The sequence below is a fragment of the Falco cherrug genome, chromosome 3, assembly GCF_023634085.1.
Source record: "Falco cherrug isolate bFalChe1 chromosome 3, bFalChe1.pri, whole genome shotgun sequence".
In the NCBI taxonomy this organism is placed as follows: domain Eukaryota; kingdom Metazoa; phylum Chordata; class Aves; order Falconiformes; family Falconidae; genus Falco; species Falco cherrug.
In genome coordinates this window covers 31,668,938-31,693,277 of record NC_073699.1, presented here as the reverse complement: position 1 = coordinate 31,693,277, position 24,340 = coordinate 31,668,938, and the positions used below count along the sequence as shown (strand labels likewise).

General features: G+C 46.6%; 1 protein-coding gene across 2 annotated transcripts in view; it reads left to right on the top strand.

Annotated features, from left to right (window-relative positions):
- Window positions 1-1,955: 1,955 nt before the first annotated feature.
- Window positions 1,956-24,340, top strand: part of LOC102054419 (neural-cadherin-like) — a 60,162-nt gene continuing 37,777 nt past the window's right edge. For both annotated transcript variants that reach the window (XM_055705948.1, XM_055705949.1), the window contains exons 1-5: window positions 1,956-2,988; window positions 18,949-19,143; window positions 19,611-19,836; window positions 21,151-21,355; window positions 21,726-21,837. In XM_055705948.1, coding sequence (XP_055561923.1) covers window positions 1,959-2,988; window positions 18,949-19,143; window positions 19,611-19,836; window positions 21,151-21,355; window positions 21,726-21,837 — 1,768 coding nt within the window. In that variant the 5' untranslated portion in view covers window positions 1,956-1,958. The remainder of the gene's footprint in view (window positions 2,989-18,948; window positions 19,144-19,610; window positions 19,837-21,150; window positions 21,356-21,725; window positions 21,838-24,340) is intronic.

Sequence of the window (24,340 nt, the reverse complement as noted above, 5' to 3'; positions counted from 1 at the left end):
GGGTTGCCTGGCTGGCTCGTTAAGTGCCATAACTGAATGAGCTTTCTAGTGCCTTTGTGAGGCAGGGAATTATTCCCATTTTATTTTTATGTAGGGCATAAAGAGTAAAGATAAAACACTCAAAGCGTGCTACAGCATGTTAACTGTGGATGGATCTTGATGGTCACGTTCCTGTTGTTACTGGGAAACCGTTCCTTAAAAATATTTGGTATTATTTTTTTGCCTTCCCAGTCTGATATCTCACATTATGCTGATTTTTAGAAACAATAATTCCTTCACTTTGCTAGGGTAAAATAAAGGCTGACAGCTTGTAGTAACGTGATGTGATCCCCAACAATCACCTCTTCTTAAAACTGGTAGTTCCCCAGGTGACAGAGGTCCAGATCTAGCACTTGGTTGTCACCTTTGGCTGCTGCCTGTAATATTTGACTAAAGCTGATTGAAATGGTTTCAGGCTTTCTTGAGCAAAGCTTTGCTTCCAGCCTGGGTATGTCATCACTGGAACTACACCACAACTGGCAACAGACACCCCTGCCTTAACAACCTTCTGGTAAAACCAGCAAACCTGTGTTTGGAACAGCGAGAGGAAGCATTTCTAATGGAAAAATACAAAGACAGTTTGATCAGCTGGATGCAGAGGCTCAACAAAAGGCGGTTCCTAAGCTGTTCCCATCACTGTGCGAAGGGAAATGTTGTTCCTGTTTGTTAGCACGACTGGAAGGCACTGCTGGGCCTTGTGCTTGGAGTGATGAGAACGTGAGTAATGTTTGGTTTGACAAGTTGTGGGGAGCCATTGGCTTTGGAGTGGTCTGGCTTGGATTCACACGTCCATTGATCACAGTATAACCAGTGCAATGATTCCCGTGCCCAGATTGTTTTATGCATGTTTGGCAGGACTGATGGTTTTACTCGCCTGATTCAGATGGACTGTTTCAGTATTGCTCTCAAGAACAGCACACGCTATTATTTTCCCAAAATTATTTCACCCAAACCCTGAAATTTTAAATGTGACACTCGGTGCTATTGGTCACTTTGTGTGCTGAGACACATTTTGCTCTTCCCCCTTCTGCCAAAACTGCATCTTCTCTGAAGCAGCAGTAACCTGAACGTGCACTCCTGAGAGGCCACGCTTCCAAGGCAAGCCCAGCTCACATCAGGAAAATACATTTGCTTGGTCACTGCTATTTTTCGATGATTCAAGCACTCCAAGGCCCTCTCTCCTTTATGCAGGTGTTTTTTCCCCTCTGCTGCTTTTACCAGTTGCTCTTTCAGCTTGGCTGGGGATTTTCATACATGCTAAGGAAAGCCGGAGGTTTCCCGTGTTCCCGAAGTCACCTCCCGGGAAGTGCAGCTCCTCTGCTCGTAGGGGGTGGCCGGGAGCAATGGGGCTGCCAGGCAGAGGGGCCCGGCAGGAATCCTGTGGGAGCAGGGCAGGTGAGGAATCAGCCCGGAATTGCTGGACGCTTGGCGCCGGGCGGGGCGGCCCCACCCCCACCCCCACCATCACCCCCAACTCCCCTCCCACCACCCCCACCATCACCCCCAACTCCCCTCCCACCACCCCCACCATCACCCCCACCACCACCCCCACCATCACCCCCACCACCCCCACCATCACCCCCTCCACCACCCCCACCATCACCCCCAGCTCCCCTCCCACCACCCCCACCATCACCCCCCACCACCACCCCCACCATCACCCCCACCACCCCCACCATCACCCCCTCCACCACCCCCACCATCACCCCCAGCTCCCCTCCCACCACCCCCACCATCACCCCCTCCACCACCCCCACCTCTCCTCCCACCACCCACCCCCCCTCTCCTCCCACCACCCACCCCCCGCGAGGCCGGCCTTGCCCCGTCCCCGCCCACGGCTCTGACCGGCCGCGGGGGCGGGACGCGCCTGCACGTGGCGCCGGTGCCCGCCGCGGAGCAGTACCGCTCGGCTCGGCGGGATGGGCCGGGCACGACGGGGCGGCTGCGGGCGGCTCCCGCTCCTGCTGCTGCTGCTCGGCGCGGCGGCGGGGCTGGGGCGCGGCGGCGCTCCCCGCCTGCTCCGCTTCTCCGGGCAGGTGCCCGAGAACAGCCCGGCAGGGACGCGGGTGCGGGGCTTGCGGGTACCGCTGCGGAGGCTGCTGGGCCCCGGGGAGCCGGCCGGGGAGTGGGCGCTGGAGGGCGGCGGCGCATCCCGCTTCTCCCTCCAGCGGCGGGCGGGCGGCGGGCGGGGGCTGCTGCTGCTCCGCACGGCCGAGCGCCTGGACCGGGAGGCGCAGCCCGAGTACGGGCTCCGGCTGCGGCGGCGGCGGGCGGCACGGGCCCCCCGGGAGGCGCTGCTGCGGGTCCGGGTCCTGGACCGCAACGACCATCGGCCGCGCCTGCGGCTGGCGCGGCCGCTGGAGGTGGACGAGCTGGCCCCGCTGGGCACGGAGGTGGCCCGGCTCCGCGCCTCGGACGGCGACGAAGGCGCCAACGCGCGGCTCACCTACCGGCCCTGGCCGCCGGGCGCCGGCAGCCGGCAGCTCTTCGTGGTGCCCCGCAGCGGGCAGGTGCTGACGGTGGGCTCGCTGCTGGGGCTGCGCCGCCTGCGCCTCTGCGTCGCGGCCCTCGACCACGGCCGGCCGCGGCCGCTGCGCAGCCCTGCGCGGTGCCTGCGCCTGCCCGTGCGCGGGCGGCGGGCGGCGGGGCCGGGCGGCGGGGCCAGGCGGCGGCGGTGGGTGCGCTCGCTGCCGCCGCCCGAGCGGCCGCCGGGGCCCGGCTCCCGGCGCTACACGGCCCGCCTGCCCCCCGGGGCGCGGGTGGGCGACACCGTCTTCACTGTCCCGCGCAACCGCGACCGGGCGGCGGGCGGCTGGTTCGAGCTGGCGTCCCCCGGCGCCACCCCCGTGGGGGTCGACAGGGCGTCGGGGCGGCTGTACCTGCGGCGGGAGCTGCGGGCGGGCGGCCGGGCCGAGGTGCTGGTCAAGGTGCACCGCGGCGGCGGACGAGGTAGGGGCCGCGCTGCGCCGGGCGGGGGTCGCGGCAATGGCGGGGAGGGGGGGTCGCCCCGAGCGCGGGGGGAGGCACGGCGAGCGGGCACGGCCGCTGGAGGAGGTGGGGGTGCGGGGGGCCGCGGGCGGCTGTGGGAGCTGCCCCCCGGGCTGGTGGCGTGGGGATGGGGCGGCTCCTCTCCGGTACAGCCGGTGCCGCCTGCCTTCGAAGGAAGCGATGGGAACGGGGGTGGCGGTGGGCTGGGCACGTTCCTGTAAGGGTTCTTGCCGCAGCAGGTTCGCTTTTGTAGGACCGTGGTGGGGGGCCGCTCTGCGTTAACAAGCGGTTAAAGCTCGTTAAGAAAGGCACGGCTTGTCTTCGAGCGGGGGGACTCCGCAGAGCTGTTCGCTGTGGTCCTCCGTGACCTGGGAGGGGAGAGGTGGCTCTGCCCCGGCAGCGCGGGGACAGACCTGCGGCCGCCTGGGGACCCCCCTGCGGGAGCGGTGCGGGGGTCAGCTGCGGCACGGGCAGGGGAGGGGGCGGCTGCAAAACAGCCGTCAGGGAGCTTAGGGCAAGCGAAAACTCAAGTCAGAATCTGGTATCCTAGGAGGTGGCGTAGGGTACTAATTGGGGACGTCGTTAGACCGCTGTGTAAATCCTCTGTACACTGATAGCTTCTGGGCTGTGTAGTTCTCCTAGTAACACAGCAAAGGGAATGGCTGGACTTGTTAAACTCCTTAAACCATGTTAAGCTTGAGGTGTTACGGCTACAGGGGCTGTCCTTTCCACCTGTTACTTTCACCTTACTCGGAGTAAGTTTTATGGTGTGTTTGTCACTGTAGCTCAGGTCTCTGTTAATGTTACTGGTTATCATTTGCTTGAGGTTTGTTGTTTTGGGTTTTTTTCTTAGACGTTTACAGCTTCACTATAGGTGAATATTTACAGTTTTCTGTAAGTGGGGTTTGCAGCCTAATGCTCAGGAAATGCAAAACATAGAGCTGGGAGGAAAACAGATGTGTTGGAGTGTGCTGGGGCCTGTGATCTTTACCGTTGCACACCGAGCAGGCTGAGGATCCCTGAGCCGCCTTCCTGAGACACTCTTGCAGGAATGGGCTGTGTCATGCAAGCGAGAAACATTTAACGTAGTGAAACCACTGCACGGTATTTCTAGGTGCTAACTTTAAACAGATAGCCTGATGCTGAAAGTGGAACTTCCCATTCAAGCTAAAGATGGAGTTGGAAAGGTGACATGTTGCTTATTTATAATGAAAGCAAATAACCTTGTGAGCAGTGTTGCACACATGATTCATCGTGTTGTCCTCTCTGATCTGGTGCTGTACAGCATGTTTGTACCACTGTCTGTGCACTGGTAATATATTGACAAGAGATGAGCCTCAGGGAGAAAGAATTTGATGATCAAGTGGGACAAGGTCATTTAGACACTCCTTTAAGCTACTTTGAAAATCAAAACTACCTCATAACTTCATACAGTCGTGCACTTTGAATTTTTTTCTGGCTGCTTATTTTACAGGAAGGTAATGAAATGGTGGGAGGCTTTAAGCATCTGGTCTTTTATCTGAAGAAACCTGGTGACCTGTCTAAAGCCGAACAGAATCAACTTTGGTCTGCTCCTCATTTCTCGTGCCTCTTACTAAATATAATTAACAATGGGTCACATGGTAATCGATATTATGGAACATGTGCCAAACTTTTAATCCTCTCATTAATTGAAAAACAAAACTATTGGACCCTTATTAATTGCCATCTTTTATGTAAAAGCTGTGAATGGACTTAGGCATTTCACAGGTGCTGCTTCTCCAGTGAAGCGTGTGTCTTGGGCTTGTGTTTTTTTCAAGAAACGCAAAGCTTTTTTGGTACTTCAAAAAAAAAATAATAAAAAAGGAAGTCAGCTAGTAACTTAGAGCACTGTTTCTTGCAACTGCATTTCTAGAAAGACAAAGTGTTAATGGACACGGTTGAAATACTGAAATAAACTGCGTGTAGAGTATAGTAACCTTCAGAATCCTACCTGTTACTCAGTAATACTGATAGCAGGGATGTGTATGGGGCTGCCGTCTGTTCTGTGGGGCCACTGTAGCTGGCACTGTGAAGATACAGTTCTTCTCCCATTGAATATACACCTGGTACATGGACTGTGCATCGCAAAGAGGTTTGCATGAGTTCTGTGAATGGTCTTTACCTACACAGAGCAGTTAGCGCCTTCTTTAGGGATCTGGCAGGTTGCCTCTGTCTCTCAAAGCCTTGCTGTTCTGGGCTCCGCATGGGTGTAGTTGTGGGACTGGGACCTGGAGTTCAGACAGGACTCTGTATACAAAGATATGAGCTACAACCTGTCGTTTCCTCATTCAGATTTTCTTCTGGAATATTTAACATCCCGGAAACACTGACTGCACCATCAGAACAGTGAGTAGCCTCAGCGTGGAAGGGCTGGGGGAGCTGGGAAAGGGTTGAAAGGACCGTAGCTCCCTTTCCCTTCCAAGTCCCTCTGTTCATGCACACCTGCCCACACCTACAGGCACCTACGCAGGTTCTCATACTTGCTACCAACTTACACGGGGTGGGACACTGTGAGCCCCACTCACAGCTGTCCTTTCTGATGCTGCGATACGTACTGGTATGCACTGCGCAGAAGCTTTACATTTAGGACTTTGTCGATCATATTTCAAAAAGCAAAGGAATACAATTTCTTACCCTTGTTCTTTGACTCTAACAGACTTTGAGCTCTGTTTTGCTGCTTTTAATGTAAAAGCCTGCCATGCAGGGCTTGCAGAGCGCATGCTGCATTGGCTTGAACTAGTGAGACCTACTGGGTGATTTCCATGCTCCTGCACACACCGACACTGCAGATACAGCCCACATGCTATCAAACTGAAAACAACTGTGGTAAGAAGTCACTCCATGATCTACAAAGGGTATTTTTCTTTAACAACAAGAGAGACTCAAAAAAAAAAAAAAAAAAAGCACAGCAAGACAAATCTCTTCCCCTCCTGTATGTCTGCAGTGCTCTGAAGAGTAAGCTTGAGGCTAGCAACCCTTTAAATCTGGGATGCCTCAAGACATCAAAGTGAGGTAAACACCAACAGTTAGTTTATGACTGAAATGAATAAAACAGTTATGAGGCTGTTCAGTATTTTCATGTTCTGGAAGTGAGAAGGATCTCTCATCCTCTGTTCTCTTTCAGGTGCGAAAGCAACTATTTACTACTGTAACTGAATTCCAAGGAGATGGGTCTTGAATCTGACTGAGAAGGCTGTAGCATAGTCGTGTTCTTGGGTCTTATGGTAGAATATGATCAGTATTGAACCCTTATGACTTGCTGGAAGCAAACTACATGTTAAAAAGCCATCGGTCAAATCTTGAAATTCCTGAAAATACAGCCTAGACTGCACACGGAATCATTACGTGGTTTGAGTCCCTTGGACTTCCTTAAAAAACTTCCACCAGGATGCATACTGCGAAGGGAAAACCTTTCAATCTGCATAATATGGTTTCTATAAAAACTAGCAAGTAATCCATATATGATGCTGGCTATGATTTCAAATCAAGATATAGCTTAGGGATGTTTTTTTATGGAGCCAGAAATGGCCCGTTGCTTCCTGGCACCCCCCGAAATTTTTAGAGCAAAATAAATCTGACTCCAGAAACAGAAATCTGACCTCGCAATCAGGTTTGGAGGTCATACTATATGCTGGTTTGTTTTTTTTCTTCCCCCTCCTGCTATCAGACTGATTAAAAACATCTGTGGATGCCATTGCTACGCCTTCGAATTCAGGTGCTGACAAAGGAAAAGCTTGCTTCACTTAAACCATGAAACCATTTTAATGGCATGGGATCATTAGACAAAACAGCAAGCTCCTGGATGAAGGTTATTGTGTTACCCTGTCTTGTATGTATCTTTGGAGTATTCTTACTGTAAAAAAAAAAAAAAGATGTAAAAAAAATTTGTAAAAATACATAATGACCCAGAGGCAATAAATAAGTGGTAAGAATGTCTGATAAAGTCTATAGCTGAGAAACCAACAAGTTACAAGTGTTCTTAGTAAGGTACCTAAGAAGCTATTTAAATTACGAGAAACCCTTTATCGTGACAAGTTAAAGAGAAAAACAAGAGACCTTCAAAATAGAATATTCAGCCCTTTATTCTTAAGGTTAACATCTTAAATCCTTTTATATAGCCCATATATTTTAATATTTCTGAGTTTTTATTACATTACAACAGCAGGAAGGCATTTAAAAATCTGTTTTAGATGCAGATCAAAGCTGTACCATGCCAGAAATATCCCTGCATCCTCTTAGTGTTGTCTCATGCTTCAAGAACTCCGTGCGGTGCACGGCAGGGTTTAATTTTTGTGTACCGGCAGGAGCTGGCTCATCTGCAGCCGCCTTTTCACACCTGCATGACATGCAGGAGGCCCAAAATTCACGCATACCATATTTGCGCAAGCAGCTTGTTCATTTAAGCATCCCTAGTCAGACGTGCATGTAGCCTTCTCATAGGGAACATGACTCTGAAGTAGAATTGAACTTGCTCCTGCTCGTGCATCTCTGATGGGCATGGGAAGTTGTCCTCGCTGGAGAGCAGTGATGGCTTCTCAGCAGGCATTTTTGTGCAGGCATCAGTGTTTCCTTGCTAAAGCAGTCAGACCCTGGGTAGCGTGTAACTCAACAGTACTGAAATTTTAGCCTGAGCAGTGAGGTTGGCATGCTAGTGGAAACTGTCCAAAATTTAAGAGAAAGTAAAGCAGAAAGTTTTAAAAAAAACCTTTAAAAACTTGACCTGAGGAAACAAGCTGATGGAAGGGACTTGGGGTTCCGGTCCTATAACTATACACTTCTCCCTGCTTTGTGCATTGCTGATGGAAAGATCTAACAGCAGCACTTGGTGACAGCAGAGTCAGGAGCAGTTTGTGCCTATGACTACGGATGGTCTTGCTTTACATCAGTTGGGGCAGCTGAGCTTTTGCCTGAGTAAAGGGATGCTATACACAGGGAACAGACATCTGCTTTGTGAAAGAGGAGTAGCAAAGCAGTGAGGGCTATGTCTGTGGAAGGGGAAGATTAGAAATTTGTTATGTGAGGAGAACTGGAAGGTACGCTATCGACTCTACCTTTTCATTTCTTACAACACATCATAGTAGTCAGCACTGCTCCTTTGGAGGCGGCTGCCCCAAACGCACCTCTGAGTGCTGTGGTCCATCCTTATCAACAGTGCATGTGCTGCTGGGTCTGAGGTGCATCTTTCACAGTTACATCCAATGGTGTTAACAAGAAATATTGCTACAACTTTTTTTGGCATCTTTTTGTACACATAAACCATACTTTGGCTTTTCAATAAATATTGGTATTTTGCTGCTGACAGTAACTTTTTAAGTGTTTGGAAAGAAGTTAGTCCACTCAAAATATGGTCACAGGAACAGCTCTTACTGCATAAAGCCTCAGCAAGCAACTTTTTTGTTTTAAAAACATTTGAACAAACTTCAGGGAGAAGAAATTTACTTAGTTAAAGGACAACGCTGGAAAATGCCTGTAGTTTTTCCACAGAAAGACTGGGGCTGGAAGCGAGGTGGTTCCTAATGGCTGGAGCAGGTTCTGCCATAGCCTCTCAGGAAGGGGATCTTTTATGCCCCACACAAACTACTTTAAAATTAGTAAGTGTCGCTTTCATGAGGAAGAGTAGGTGCTGTGTTGTGTGGGACGACGGGAAGGCAGAGGCAGCGACTGGGAGCTTGTCCAGTCGTAGGCACCTCAAAGGATGTTGGGTGTCTGTAGTGATGCTGCCCTTATGAAAAATGTTTAGGAGTCCTCCTAGAATTTGGCTACGCATTTTGAGCGTCTTTTTTCATTGGCAGACAAGAGACCTTGCAGTTAATTTCACTTCAGTGACATAAGTACAGCTTGCTTTCTGTTACTGGCCTGTGCTGCACCACACAAATGTCTATTTTGTCTGTGTCGGATCACCTCTTTTCTGAAATACTGACCGAAGGGTGGAAGATGGAAGTCATGGGGGGTGGAAACAAACCCAAAAAACATACCCATCCTTCCTATCAACAGTAAAAGCTGAATGATCTGCAGAGAGACGCAACTTTTAAATGCCAAGATTGTAGCTGTGTCTTCTTGTACTTTCCTTATTTAAAAAAATATAAAAATCCCCCAAATGTCTTCTGTACTGCTGACTCCTCAGCTATTCTTACTATGTCATCATGGCCTGACTTCCTCACCAACTGACATGCCTGCAAATAATTACGGGTTGTATAGTATTTAATAGCATCTTTTAAGGGCAATTAGTAGGCTGTTTATATGGCGAGCTGTAATAATATTTACTTTTTTTAAGGAAGAATCCTGTCACCTGGAATCTTTTGAGATCCTCTAAATAATTGTACTTCCCACCTTCTCTGTGGTGCTGTGAAGGGTTTGTAATTCTTGTGGTTTGGTGGTAAGGGGCAGCTGTTGGCAGATACAGTAGATTTAAGGGTTGAGGCAAAGACGCTGCTTCTGTAATCACGGGTCTGATAGTGCTTCAGAGCCTTCCTCTGGAAACAAACAAAAAAAATTAAACTGATTTTAAAAACTAGAGGATGACACCACAGTCAGGCTTTAAAGGCTAGGGCAGATGATGCCGTAGCAGTAAAGATACAATAGATTTTGAAGTCCTGATCCTGTATCTGCCTGAAGCTTTTTCCTGTGATGCACGGACATCTGCCTGCAGAGATGTCTTTGCTGCCCAGGGAATGCTGTAGGTGTCTCAGATACCCAGTGTGATGGAGGTACCCACTGTAGCTTTGCATTCACACAGAAAGTGAAAAATTGGCTGAAGATTTGTCTTTGCTGCCTGTGTATGTGCTAACACCTGCAAATGCCTTTAAGCTCTGATGGTCCCACTAGATAAGTCTACAGGTAGTATAGAGGTAAGGAAGACCTTGCCTCCTAAAACTGGGAGAGGTGGCGTATGAGTAGAAAACATGTCCAAGTGCTGGTGTATGTTAAGGAATATGTCACAAAAATAATGCAAAGTGACCTCTGCAAGCTGGTCTGTCAAGCTTGCTGGTTGTGGTTAACCAAGGAGGGAAAAACTGAAACCCACTGACGTAGCTTTAGATGAGGTGGTTGGTACAGTCACGTTGCCCAGCTGTTCTGTGGCTGTGGGCTGTTCATCCACAAGCTGATGCAGTGGTTTGTGGGCTTTCAAGGGCGTAAACAGTCCTATTCCCCTAACCATGAGGGTAAGGATATTACCTTGCCTTCAAGGCATGGCCCTCTCTACTTAGTCTGACATGAGTCCAGTTGGTGTGCTAGCATGTTAGTCGGGGATATGATACCCCTGAACATTGTACCCAAACCTTAGGAGTATTTGTGAGAACTCAAATCTGTTAACAGACACTTCACCCTCAGGAATCTCTCTCATCGGTGTTTGGGGTGGAGCTGACCCATCATTTTCATGACAGCAGAGTAGCTGTACTAAAACTGCCCCCATATAACTTTTCTTGAGAGAGTTGGAGAAAATAAATTAATAAAATTAAGGCTTTTACTTTGGAGAGGGGACCTGTGCTGTGAAGGCTTTCCCCGCTGTGAGAGCTCTTCCTTGCCCCCACGCTTCTCCCAGCAGGGATGTCAGCAGGTGCTGTAGCTGGGGCAGATGTACGAGCATCACAGGTGTTGCTGACTGGATGGCTCATCGACACCAAGTAAAAGCCTCTTTTCATTTCTCTCAGTGGGCACCTTTATTTGGGATGCCCATCTTCTGTCCAGCTGGTGACTTCCATGAAGCTTGTAGGAACAAACTGGCCACCAGATTCAAAAGCCACTTGGGCAGGACAGATGGGGCACAGCAGACAGCATGACTGTGTAAATATCTCTTCTTTAGGCTAAAAGGCATTTCTAAAAATGATGGTCAAGTCTGGTTAATGATTAATTACAGCTATAAGGCATTTTGTTGGAAGTTTAAATACCCTGAAGTAGATTATTCCTACGTATGCTTCAGTTGTGGGGAAATTTCTGAAAGGCACAAAAAAACACATGGGAGAGTTTTCATGAGGCATATCCATATGTATTTTAATTTATTTTTTCAGATTAAATTCTTTTCTATAGTGTTTGTAGGATAGTGCATAGTGGATAAGGACTGGATTGCAGGTGCTTTGAGGACAGGGATGCGTAAGGTTCAATTTACGTGATACTTAACACAGTGACTCAATCTTGCCTGATCCTCAGGTAGTACTGGAGTACACATGACTGACCATAATGACAAAACCGAGACCGGAATACTCAAAAGCATCTTGAATTTTAAAATCTTTGTCATTAGTCAAGGATAGTGATTAGAAACTGGGGCACCAGTGTGTCTCACAACCATAGAACATCTAGTTATGAAAAAGGCTGATGCACTGGCATTTGTGATTTGCAAGGTGGTTTATGTGAAGCTGTTTTACAAAATCTGAGTGAGAAAAGTGAAAAGTGCTTAAAAGAAAATGAAAAAATCCCAAGAAAAAAAGTGCCAAACAAAAAAAAGGAGACATTTTCATCTAATCTCATGCCAGTATTTCATGACAGTAAAGGTGAATTGGTTGTCTGTAGCTTCAGAGGGGCATAAAAGCTGCTTCTCAGTGCTTCTTCCATGATGCCTGTGGTTTAAACAATTTGGGGGGGGGGTGGGGTGTTCACCCTGTTTCTAGCCCCATTGACTTGCACAGATGTCAGCGATGACAGTGGGGAGCTTTTTCTCTGCTCTCCCAGAAGAGCAGGAGGCCTTGTCTCCTTGTCCTCTTTGCTTTAGCCTGGTCAAGGGGATGGGGCTGCTGATGGAAGTGTTCATCCTTGTCCATAGCTTATCTTTAAATCACTCTGTTGGAGGGGAGGTGTGAAGTAGAGTATCTTTAAACTGAAAGCATTGCAGTTTCCAATTACTCTTGTGTTCTCTCTCATTTTCCTGCACAAATCCCCTTTATTTTTCTTCCCTTGATCTTTTCTGAGGCTCCTCAGATCTGTTATATGTTTGGGAAACTAGAGTGTGAGCTGCACACTGTAACTCCTGGTCACTGTAACGTTAAACGTTAAAAAAAACAACCAAACAACAAACCAAAAAAATTCTAATTTATTTGGCCAAGGAGAGTCTGGTCTCCGCTACAGATCTCAGAAATAGGGGGTAGTTCCCGCATCTTCACCTTGAAGTGCAGTGTTAATGCAGCACGCTCCGCCATTTTACATTTTCATTTTACTCATGTAAATTGTAATTTAGAAGGAAAATTGCAAATTTATAGGACGAGCATTTATAGGACTTCTAGGACAAGTGATATTTATATGTATGTACACGCACAATTTTGTATGATATCTGAGATAGAAGTTTATTAACTTATTCAGTGCATCAGGTGTTTTCTGGCAATTACATTCTTTTTCATTTGAGGAAATACTGGTCTTTTGAAACTAATTTTGGGGTTTGGACCTGAAGATGACAAGGGTTTCTTAGCTGTGACAGTAACCATTTCTCAGGTGTAGATTTCCCAGTGAGGGTGCAGTAGTGAGCCAAAGCTCCTGTTGTCTTGCCCTGCCGCTGAGGGTAACAGTGTGGCCTGATAGGGGCTGTGTAGGCAGCCAGCCTTGATGTCCTGTTCCAAGCTGGGTACTTCAGAAATGTCTTCACATACCATGCTATCTCTTTTACATTCAAATGATTCATTTTGCCAGAGGGGATATAAGCAGAACCTAAAGTACCATTTTTTGTGCACATTTTTTAGTTCTCAGCTTCCCAATACTATTCCATCAAATTCACATCAGTCAGCACAGCTCTAATCCTCATCTTGGGAAAAGAAAATCGGTTCTGTCATGTTTCCTCCTTCTGTTAAGGGAGGAAAATAAATTATTAAAGGAACATGGAATTAATATAAGCTTACAAGAAAAGCCACTTGCTGTTTAAAAACCTTTTCCAGTTCTTTCTTTGCTTTCATGCCCTTGTCCAAGGATGGCACAGGTATATCTGCTCTGATGTGCTGAAGTGTGTTTAGTTCTACAAAAAAGAGAGTTAGCAGCTCTTCATTGCATGGATAGACATGTTCCCCCATCCCTGCACTTGCTACACTCTTAACTCTTACTTAAAGTTCCTCTTAGTTGGTGGTTTGTTGACATCCCTGACATGCCTTCCTTATATATAAGCTAGGTGTAAAGTTGAAGTCTTGGGGATATGCTAGTATCTCCAGGAAAAGCAGCCCCCCTTAATATTCAATTATAGTCAACAATATAATATTTACTATTCAGTTATATTAATATTCAATTAATAATATTCTTAATGTTCTTAATATTAAATAATAACCAATTGTAGGAGGTTCAACCAGGCTCAGTGCCGGGCCCTGCCCTTGGGTCACAGCAGCCCCAGGCAGCGCTGCAGGCTGGGGCAGAGCGGCTGGGAAGCTGCCTGGGGGAAAAGGGCCTGGGGGAGCTGGCTGACGGCCGGCTGGGCATGAGCCAGCAGTGTGCCCGGGGGGCAAGGGGGCCCACAGCATCCTGGCCTGTATCAGAAACTGTGTGGCCAGCAGGACCAGGGCGGTGATCGTCCCCCTGCACTGGGCACTGGTGAGGTCACACCTCGAATCCTGGGTTCAGGTTTGGGCCCCTCGCTTCAGGGAGGGACATTGAGGTGCTGGAGCGTGTCCAGAGAAGGGCAACGGAGCTGGTGAAGGGTCTGGAGCACAGGTCTTGTGAGGAGCGGCTGAGGGAGCTGGGGTTGTTCAGCCTGGAGAGGAGGAGGCTCAGGGGAGACCTTATCGCTCTCTACAGCTACCTGAGAGGAGGTTGTAGGTGCGTGGGGGTCGGTGTCTTCTCCCAGATAACAAGCGAGAGGACAAGAGGAAACGGCCTCAAGTTGTGCCAGGGGAGGTTCAGTTTGGATATTAGAAAAAATTTCTTCTCTGAGAGGAGGGTTGTAAAGCATTGGAACAGGCTGCCCTGGGAAGTGCTGGAGTCATCATCCCTGGAGGTGTTTAAAAAATGCATAGATATGGTGCTTAGGGACATGGTTGAGTGACGGACTTGGCAGTCCTGGGTTCACAGTTGGACTCAATGATCTTAAAGGTCTTCTCCAACCTAAATGATTCTATGGTTCTCTTCTAGACTGATCATACCAAGACCCTTTGCAATGCATGGTGCAGAATCCAGGTGGTTTATCCTGTTGATAGTCTCATTTCACAGCCTATGGAGCCTGGTTTCCTGATTATTTCCTTCCTTTCACTGGATGATTCATATTGACAAAATGGGTGAGCTGCAACATCACTGGGTGATGTTGCATTTTGATTTAATAGGATGCTGCAGTTGTGCCAGTGGAACAAAATAAAACAGTATTGATTTCGGAGGCTTGATCTGTTAATGCCTTTGCAGTTACAACAGTTGAAAAACCAATGCATTGCTAGGCAAAACCCCTACTTTACCAAGACTAGTTTTGTTTCACTGACTTGTTCCATGTCAGTGCAATACTGTTCCATAGAATTTGATTGCCATGCTTCTGTAACATCTTAAAATCCTTGTTTCTTCACATATGGTGTATGTGCAAAGGGGAGCTACCAGAACAGAAATGGCCATAGCCCTGAGTAGCGACACCTCATCATGCTGCTTCTGAACAGCTTTTCCTAAATGATGGGAAAATTAATGCTGATTGATTGACCTCCTGTTAGTCTCCAGACCATGTTCAGCACTTTTTTTAGGGTTTTGGACTTGCTTCAACTCAGATCTGACCTTTGTAACAATCTTCCATTTACTCCCTGCTAGAATTAGAGCTCTGATGTCTGTATGCAGATTACCCAGGCTGTTTTGTCAGCATGCTTGCAGGTTGCTTCCATTTAAGTTTTGTTTGCTTACATGGAGAGAACTGCTTCAAGCCTGAAAAGCCAAAATATATGCTGAGAGGCTGAAGGAGTGAGCCAGGTCTCAGCTGCAGAAAGATGTTCTACCTGATAGCTGAAGTTTATTACCAACTGCTGCTGTACCACAGCCCTCCAGGTCTGGCCTCATCCTACACTCATCCTTTCATGTGTTGTGCTGGCAGTTTCTAGGGTGGTGTTCACTCCTTCCCTCACTTTTTACCTTGAAGCACACAGCAAAGAAAAACAAAAGGTCCAAGGAACGTTTATGCTAGAAATTCTCTTGGGCTGCTGGGGAAAAAGTGACACGTGAACACGTAATCTTCAGAAATCAATGAGATGCAAAGGCTGAAGGGCAGGGGTATTAAAGTATGATGGAAAGGGTTTAACAATGTTGCTGTACCGGGCCCCAGCCTAGAGGCAGGCTTTGCTATAACGAAGTGATTGCTGGCAGATATTTGTCTAGTGAGGTCTTAAAGATCTCATTGATGGATGCTCTCTCACGTCTCCAACCTCTATCAAATGCTGCATTATCCTTATAATTAAAAATTGCTGGGGGATTCTTCCCCTACACCCCCACCCCCCAAACATCTAATGCACATCTTTTCCTTGGGAATGAGTTTGTTACTTTTTGTTTCATGGGGTAGGGGACAGCTGACTGACTTCATACATCAGTCTTATAGTACTGTTAGCATGTCCCTTGCAGCCTCCTGAAAATCTCCAGGTCTTTCCACCTTTCTTGACAGACGATGTTTTTTGGTTGTGCTCTTTGGTCTTCTGTGGACACTTGCCAGCTGGCCCACATCTTTCCTGAAATCCCATCCCCAGAACTTTGGTTCACTGGCACAAGTTGCCTGGGGAGGTTGTGGAGTCTCCCTCCTTGGAGATATTCAAAAGCCATGTGGGCATGGTCCTGAGCAACCAGCTTCAGGTAGCCCTGCTGGAGCAGGTTGGTTGGACCAGATCACCCCCAGAAGTACCTGCCAACCTCAGCCATCCTGTGAGCCTGTGGTCGGAGGCTTTGCTAGTGTCACAGTTTTACCAAGGTTCAGCAAGGTCTGAACATGAGCCAGCAGTGTGCCCAGTGGCCAAGAAGACCAGTTACATCCTGGTCTGTATCAGAAACAGTGTGGTCAGCAGGACCAGGGCAGTGATCGTCCCCCTGTACTCGGTACTGGTGAGGCCTCACCTCGAACACTGTGTTCAGGTTTGGGCCCCTCGCTGCAAGAGGGACGTTGAGGTGCTGGAGCGTGTCCAGAGAAGGGCAACGGAGCTGGTGAAGGGTCTGGAGCACAGGTCTTGTGAGGAGCGGCTGAGGGAGCTGGGGTTGTTTAGTCTGGAGAGGAGGAGGCTCAGGGGAGACCTTATCGCTCTCTACAGCTGCCTGAGAGGAGGTTGTAGGTGCGTGGGGGTCGGTGTCTTCTCCCAGATAACAAGCGAGAGGACAAGAGGAAACGGCCTCAAGTTGTGCCAGGGGAGGTTCAGTTTGGATATTAGAAAAAATTTCTTCTCTGAGAGGGTTGTCAAGCATTGGAACAGGCTGCCCTGGGAAGTGCTGGAGTCACCATCCCTGGAGGTATTTAAAGTATGTATAGACGTGGCACTTAGGGACATGCCTTTGGTGAACTTGGCAGTGTTAAGTTTATGGTTGGACTCAATGATCTCAAAGGTCTTCTCCAACCTAAGTGATTCTATGATTCTATTTAAATAGACATTTCAGTGAGGGGGGAGATGAAGTTTTCATCAAAGCTCAGAAGATTATCAATAATTTGAACAACACAAATTCTTCCCCTGCTGTGGTGTCCTGAACTCAGGGAATTTTATTCCCTTGTCTGTCTTTTTTGAAGCATAAAGCAATGGTTTAGGACTGATACTTGGTGGGGTTTACAATTCCTACAGTGGGACTAGGACCTTGTTATTGATTGGTATTTAACACTTGGATCACCTACATGGGGCAATATTAAGGAATTAGCTGTATAATTATAATTGAAATCATCTCTTTCACAAAATGGGAAAAATGCTGAACTAGATACTAATCTCCACATAGTTTAGAACTGCCTGAATCAGACCAATGAATGAACAATATTTTTAAATGCTGTCTGCCTACAAGTTTTTGTCGTGTTACTTGGCCCTAGCAAGATGACACTGCCTATGGCTGGGTTAATTAAGAGGTGCGTTTCTCAACTCTCCCTCTTGGCTATGGATAAAATACTGATGGCAGCCACGGCTCTTGTGAGCCACTATCTTGTGCTGAGGGCTGTGGCTTGTGTTACACCGAGCAACACAGGGAAAAAAATTCTTAAAGGAGCATGTTTAACAAATGTTCCCATGTACGCAATGTCGGTACATTAGAAAACCAGAAACCATGTAATTTATGAATTTCCTCTAGCTAAAGAAACCATACCTGAAATTATTTTAAATACTTCAAAAAACCCACAAAACTTCAATGAAGTCTTTTTCCTTCTGGGAATGATTACTTCTGGTAAATTTGTCCAGCATGTATTTTTACTGTGGGGTAAAATTTTACTGCTCGTAAATACAGGTCTTGTGCGTCAGTGGATGTCTCTATCTGTGGGTAGTCTTTTATTTAGTATCAGATCCCTGAGGTCTACAGTTAAAATTTGTATGGAATTTCTAGCTTGCTTCTTGCCTTTGGTATTGGTTTTGTCCATGTGCTGCTGTCCTTTTCCATCCTACATGAAAAGTGGCCTTCCTGAAGGCAGAGATCAAGGGTTTCCTGTATGAGACACACGTACGTGTGCGTGGCTGTTGCTTTGAGAGCAGCGTAGCCCTTAACAGACCTGCAACCTCAGTGCAGTTTGTTCTAGTATATGATCATATTTCATCAGGTAAACAATGTGCATTTTTCATATGTACTTTTTTACTTCCCCCGTTTTCTACATTCAGTTTCTTTTTTTAAAAAAATGGAACTTATACGTTCAATAATATATTCATTTTGATTTGAAGTCAAATCTCAAGGCCCCCTCTGGAACACAAATGTGCTCAGGAAAATTTCTTCAAGAAGCTCCTATGTACCTTTAGCATCTGTTAGCAAGTTGCTGTGAGTTCAGAAGGTTTGAATTTAGGTCTCCCAAGAGGTAAAAATACTGTGAGTAAACCTCTACAGGCTCTTTGCAGTGGAAGGTTCCTCTCTTTCTTCTCTGTTGACAGCCCTTCTGCATGTCAGGGGTTCACCACTTTTCTTGGGCTGGCACTAGCGGTGTCACAGCCACCCTGGGAGCAGATCTGGAGTGATGCCAGGAGTTGTCCCACTGACAGTCAACCCTGCTTCCTGAAAGCCCTCAGACCATGCTACAGTTGGTGATCAGAGGGGATCTAGCTGCCTTCCAGGCAGCTCCCAAGTCTGACAGTCCAAGGTTGAGCAGATGCAATCATCTGCACCCCTTGTTTTAGCTGTTGGAGTTCAGTTCTTAGCCATAAAACGATACAGGTGCAGTCAATGTACAGGTGCCATTTTTCTCCAGGGATTCAGCTCCCAGCCCCAGAACCTCCATGCCCAGCAGACGGCAGTTTGTGCTGTGCTTCCTTGGGCTTTGCCATGGGGGGCCCATTTCAAAGCTGGTGTTTCACTCACCTAAGATGCAACCAGATGGGATGCTGGGGACAGAAGGAGGAGGCACATCTGCAATTCCTTGGATATCCAGTGGTTTGAGAGAACTAAACAAAACAGTGTTGGAGTGGGAAGAATTTTAGGGAGTTTTGATTGCTTACCACTGCTGCTGATTTTTAAGAGAAATATTTTAATAAGCCCTAAACCTGATTTGGTGAAACTGGCAACATTTATGCTGAAATTGTTGGGGAAAAAAAGGCCAAATTTCACCCGAGTCTGGATAAGTAAGCACTTAAAACTGTGTCTTGGCAAGTGCTGTAACTGACATAATATTTAATATGCATATCTAACTAATTAAAAGCTATTACTGAAAGTGTTTTTAATTAGTTGTTAACTATATTTAGTGCACATCGAGCTGCCAAAGTCCGTATCTGTACTGATTTTTTTTTTTGCATGCAGTAGGATGAATGTGATGGGTGATTCAGTTTGTTTACAGAAACTAATGGCTGAATTTGTGAACAAGCTGTCTAGAAATCCATACGTCTTTGGCAGATAACGACTGGTACCTCTGCCATGTGACACTCCTTGCTCCAGAAGAGGAACTTCTGTCCTGGGGGATGTACCCATACCCCTACCTGGCACGTGTTGATCCAGATGCCCGAAAAGGCACTCTCGTCTACCAGCTTGTCGCATATTACAGTAACAACGAAAACACCAGTGCAGGGATAACTTACACACTCATTGCAGGTAGGTCTTTTCGGGGTAGAGGGCTGGGGAGTTAAAATTCTGTTAAGTTGCAGGGTTTTCTTAGCAATTCCCCATTTTATCATTTCATTGATAGATTTTTCCCTTGGGGAATCCTTAAAGATAGAGCAGGTACAGCAAATAGAAGCTGGAGGTGCTTTAAGTAAAACAGTTATCTGGATGGGAATCTTGCTGACACTTTCTTTGCTTTACTTCTATTCTGAAATGGATTGCAGCCTTACTATTAGCTTAAGGCTCCCTTTCTTGCCCGTTCCCGTCTCATTTACACTGCACTGGCCAACAAAGCACAGTGTGAGTGAAAGATAAGGTGTATAACTGGAGACAACAAAAAGAAGTGCATGCAAGGACATAGGTAGATGATTTGAGGATAGCTTACCATAAAATAGTGAAAATGCAAGCGTTCTTGCTGTGGGGCATTTTTCAGACCAGGTCTGTGCATATATTGGTAGGTGGTGAAGAGCGATTCCAAGTCGATAAGGATACTGGCGTTATCATGACAACTGGCTTGCCTTTGACATGGAACAAGGAGTATGTGGTTACTGTGGAAGCCACTGATGAGTACGGCAACAAAAGCCCCTATGCCTCCATTTCCATCCTGGCAGGCTCCCGACCTCCGCAGTTCACTAACATGTCCTACAGTGTGTTTGTCCCTGAAAATACTCCATCAGGAGAAAAGTAAGTTGTACTTCTGTTAGGTGAGCTCCTTCCCTGCAATCTGAGAGCACAATATAGTGAAATTTTTGTGTTGTTGCTTCTTAGGGCTATGCATGTGTATTTGCCTATTACGCTTTAAAAATAGCGTTCTTTTTCTAAAAGAAATTATGCCTTTTCCAGTGTTTGAAAGTCTCCAGTGTGGCACATGATATAGTCTGAGATGCTGGAATTCTGCTGAAATAATTATTTTAATGCTCTTGGAGTCTTACTGCATCGCATCATGAATTAAAACAGCCAAATTCCTGGCTACGCATCTCCTGGAGCACTTCAGATACAAATGAGTGCTTGAAAAACCTTGTCTTTTAATTAACCAGGTTTGGAGTTGTTTGTATCCCGTTTGACTTGCATTTCAGTTTTTAGAAAGGCAAGTCATTGCCGGACTCTTGAGATAAAAAAGCCCATGTGAAGTGCAAATAGATACGGCAAAGTCTCCAAGGGGCTCTGCTGTTGTGTGAGGAATGGCTAAGCCAAGCCGCAGTGGCAAGGTGCTGCCGAGCTGGCTCTGGTTTTATTGTCACTCTTCAGCTGCTTGAGAGCAGCATGGGCTTTTAAGGCACCAAGTAGCAGGTGGAGCAGTGCCATAGGGTCTTTAAGGAGTAGAAAACCTCAAAATAAGCTGATGAAGTAGAAAAAATTGCTGGAGATGTGCCAATTACTCCTTAAAAGAGACTGGAGGAGGAGGAGGAGTGAAATTTTTCTCTTTCCCTGGAGCTTTTATTGAGATGGGCTTAAAGTGTGTTGTCGCACTGGCCAGAGACTGGTGTGAGAGATGGATCTTCAAAACATAAGTCACGGTAGGGAGGCAGACATTCATTTCATGTCCTGCCAAGGCAGACAGCAGGATCTGGAAAGGCCCTGTGCTTTGTGGGTTTCCCATCCATCTCTGAACCTGTTCCTTTTCTGAATATACAGCTTCAAAGAAAATCAACAGGACAGTAGCTCAGTTATCTCTGTAACTGAAGCTAAACCAGTAAACTTCTGTCAAGTATTTGGAAGGGTACAATAGGGAAGAAAAAGATGTTTTCCTGTTAATGGGTGTTGAAATGGGTTGTTACCCCATCCCTGCTATGTCAGAGGATCAGTTTGGTGAGAGAAAAGTGGGTAGGTGGGCTCCCTGTAGCATGGGAATTTCCAGTCCGAGTACAAAGCTGAGCGCAGCATTGACAGAGAGTGGGCAACTGGCCTTTCCTCACCCTCATCTTCCTCCTCTAGGTGCTCAGGAAGCAGCTGCTGTTGTTGTTTTGAAGCAAAAGGTTATTCTCTCATTCTTTACAGAGTAGCAGTTGTTGAGGCTGTTTCTTTCCAGAGCCAGCCTCTTTCGTACACCCTGCTGACGAACCCCAGCGGGCTCTTCAGGGTGAGGCAGGAGAGCGGAGAGCTCAGCCTGACCCACCCTGTGGACTATGAGAGCGAGCACCACCTCTATCATCTCCTACTGAAAGCCATGGAAGTTGAGAGCACTCTTAGCAGCGTGACTGAGGTATGTAGATACCTTCGCTTCCTACCCGCTGTCTCTGTGGTCTTTGTTTCCATGTTATCAGGACCGTTAACCACATAGGTAGCCTAGAAAACTGGTGAAGATGCTTGGGAGGCAGGAGGCCTTTTGGTACAGGCAGAAGGCTGAGCTCTGAGCTGCATTCAGGTTTAGGTTCTGCAAAATACCTCCTGTTATTCCTCTTTGGCTTTGCCTCCCATCTGCTTGGAAGTGGAGGAGATAATACTTTTCTGTTTTACAGGAGTAGTGTGAGAAAAATTTTAGCACTGGAGGTGTAAAGGACAAGACAGCACCAAGAGCAATGACTGCCCAGGCAGAAACTAAAATCCCCTCTCAGCATGTCCTTTTGTCTCAGGTCATGGTCCATATCACCGACGAAAATGACTGTTCTCCTGAATTCCAGCACTCCATTTACAGCAGAGACAACATTCCCGAAACCATTCCTGTTGGCACGTCTCTGCTACAAGGTGAGGATCATCCTGGTACCTTTTGTTTCGGTCTTGCCACGGACCTGCTGGTTTGTGTTATGTGTCCGTGCTTTTACCGTGAGGAGTGCCGTCTCTTCCACAGCGGGCACTGCCTTTGTACCATGTAGACAGTAGTTTTTCTGGAGGTCTGTCAGTGGCTTCTAGGTACCCCAGGAGTAGAAGTGAGTGTCTTCAGGTGAGGACCACTGTGCTGTGCCCAAGGAGGGATCCTGTGGTACCCAAGAGCACTTCAGGCAGCTGACAGGCAGTCACTTAGTGGATTGCCATAGCTCATTTACTTTAAATCTTGTGGCTGTTTTTTAATTCAGCTTGGACATCTTTTTGTGTCCAGGAAGCAGCTGCAACTAGTTTTTCTTTTCTTAATGTGTTAAAAAAAAAAAGAACTTTTTAAATGGGCAGTTAGTTTTATCAAAAAGGTATTAGTGCTGTATAATTGACTTATAAAGTGTTGAAGAAGAAACCTTTGGAAAGCCTGTGAACTTTTATATTTACGGTTGTGGCTTACCATCATCATTCCAAATTTGTTTCATTTAACGTGGCCACATATCACTTGCACATAAACCTTGAATGCACAGACAACATTTTTAGAGACTAGAGTAATACCCTTTTGAAAGATTAGAGCTGTTGGAAATAATTTTAAGCCCCAAGTTCCAACCAAAACCTTAAGGTCACTCTTGAAATACTGTGGCTGCACAAATACAAAGTGAATTTGGATGATGCTGCACCTCTCATCTCAGTCTTTGGAGTCCAATAGACAAAGCACAAAAGTCCATTCTCCAACTTGCCTTCCTGGTGTCAGTTAAATGCCTTCAAAGATATCTTGAGACCTGATGTAGTCTGTTGTGATATGTGCCACAGGTGTGTTCTGTCTAAAACTGGGAGAATGCTTACAGACTCCCAGTCAGTATTCAGACAAAGTAGGGGCAGGTACTGGTGTAGTAACAGAAACACAGGCTGAGACATCAAGGGGGGTTATGGACCATGTGAGAAATGGGTAATGTTGCAAAAAAATACGTGTCTTAAGTTGTGTCTTTTGAAGACACAATGTACATTTCCTAAATTTGAAGCTCAACGCATGCAGGTTCCTTGAGGGGTGAGAAGCTGCAGCCTCAGAATGTCCCACAAACAAAAATAAGTGCAAATTAGAGACAGTCTTTGCCATTCTGTGGCTGACTGGGTTGCTATCAATGGTCATGAAAAAGGTAACGTGATACATGCTATTTGTTAAAACTGTGGATGATGTAAATGTAGGGTTTAGTCAATCACTTTTATTTTAACACACTCAAAGTCTGGCTTGTGTCATGTTTGTAGTGCTGGTGCTACACCAGCTGAGTCAGTCTGTCTGCTTAGTCATTATGGGCAGATTTATGCTCGCTGCATGTGCTTTAAGATGTCTGCATGCAAACAAGCTATGATCTGAAAAGCATGGAGGGATGCTCTCAGCAGGGGTTAGCATATTCCTTCAGCTGCACCGCTCTTCAGCAGAGCAAGGCTTAGAGTTGTAGCTAGCAACTTTGTGCTAGCCTACTAGGCTTTGAGCTGGAGTTAGCTTGCACTAAACTAACTCAGAGCATGGGCAGAGCCAGCACAGACCTGTTTTTGGTTGCTATATGATCCTCAAAATACCTTTGCAATGCAGGCAAGTTTGCAGGATGGAATGAAATGCAAAGGGAATGGAATTTCTGCTTGCTGTTGGGAAGTAAGGCATGTTTTTGTCATGTACAAGTAAACATCACGTTTCCCTATTTGCCAGAAAACATCTGGGGAGAAAGAAGTATGATCATTAAGCACATAAAATGTATTAATGTGAATGGCTACAATGTCTTAATAATGACTTTGTAGATGAAATCAGAAATTTTCTAATCAGATGTTTTCTGCTTTCTGCATATCTTTCTAAAAACAATACTTAACCACTAAATTTAACAGTTTTAAGTCACTTTCATTTCAATCTTTCTTGAGGTTTTAATATATTTAGTCTTTCAGTTCAACAAGAGAGTGATAAACCTTTGCTTTTGTAGTCTGTAACACACCCAAACATTTAATCACAGCAGGATTTTGAGAGATGTTAAACCAAATGTTACAACTATCCCAAATGTCCTTTTAAACCAAGACGAGTAACTTTCCACAGGTGGAGGTAGTTGAGGTTTTTTGCAACTGAGTAGCCCAGCATTTCAGTGTGCTTTATGAAATCTTTCTCTTCCCTTTTCCTCTTCTGAGTTAATATTCTGATAGTGATGGGTTGTCTTTTCTTCATCTCATTTTTGGATGATGCTGTAGCTGTCTGCTAGGGTGTCTGCACTGCAGTCACTGTTCTGCTTACAAAAGGCTGTGTGCTACCAAGATGGCTGCATCAGTATCATCCTTGTAGAATAAGGAGTTTGTTCAATTGCGATGTGGGTATGATGTGAAGCCTCACTGTTTGGCTAGAAAAATAGCAGGGTAATTAAAGAGGTGAGCTCCTGCTCGTAAATATCACTTTTGA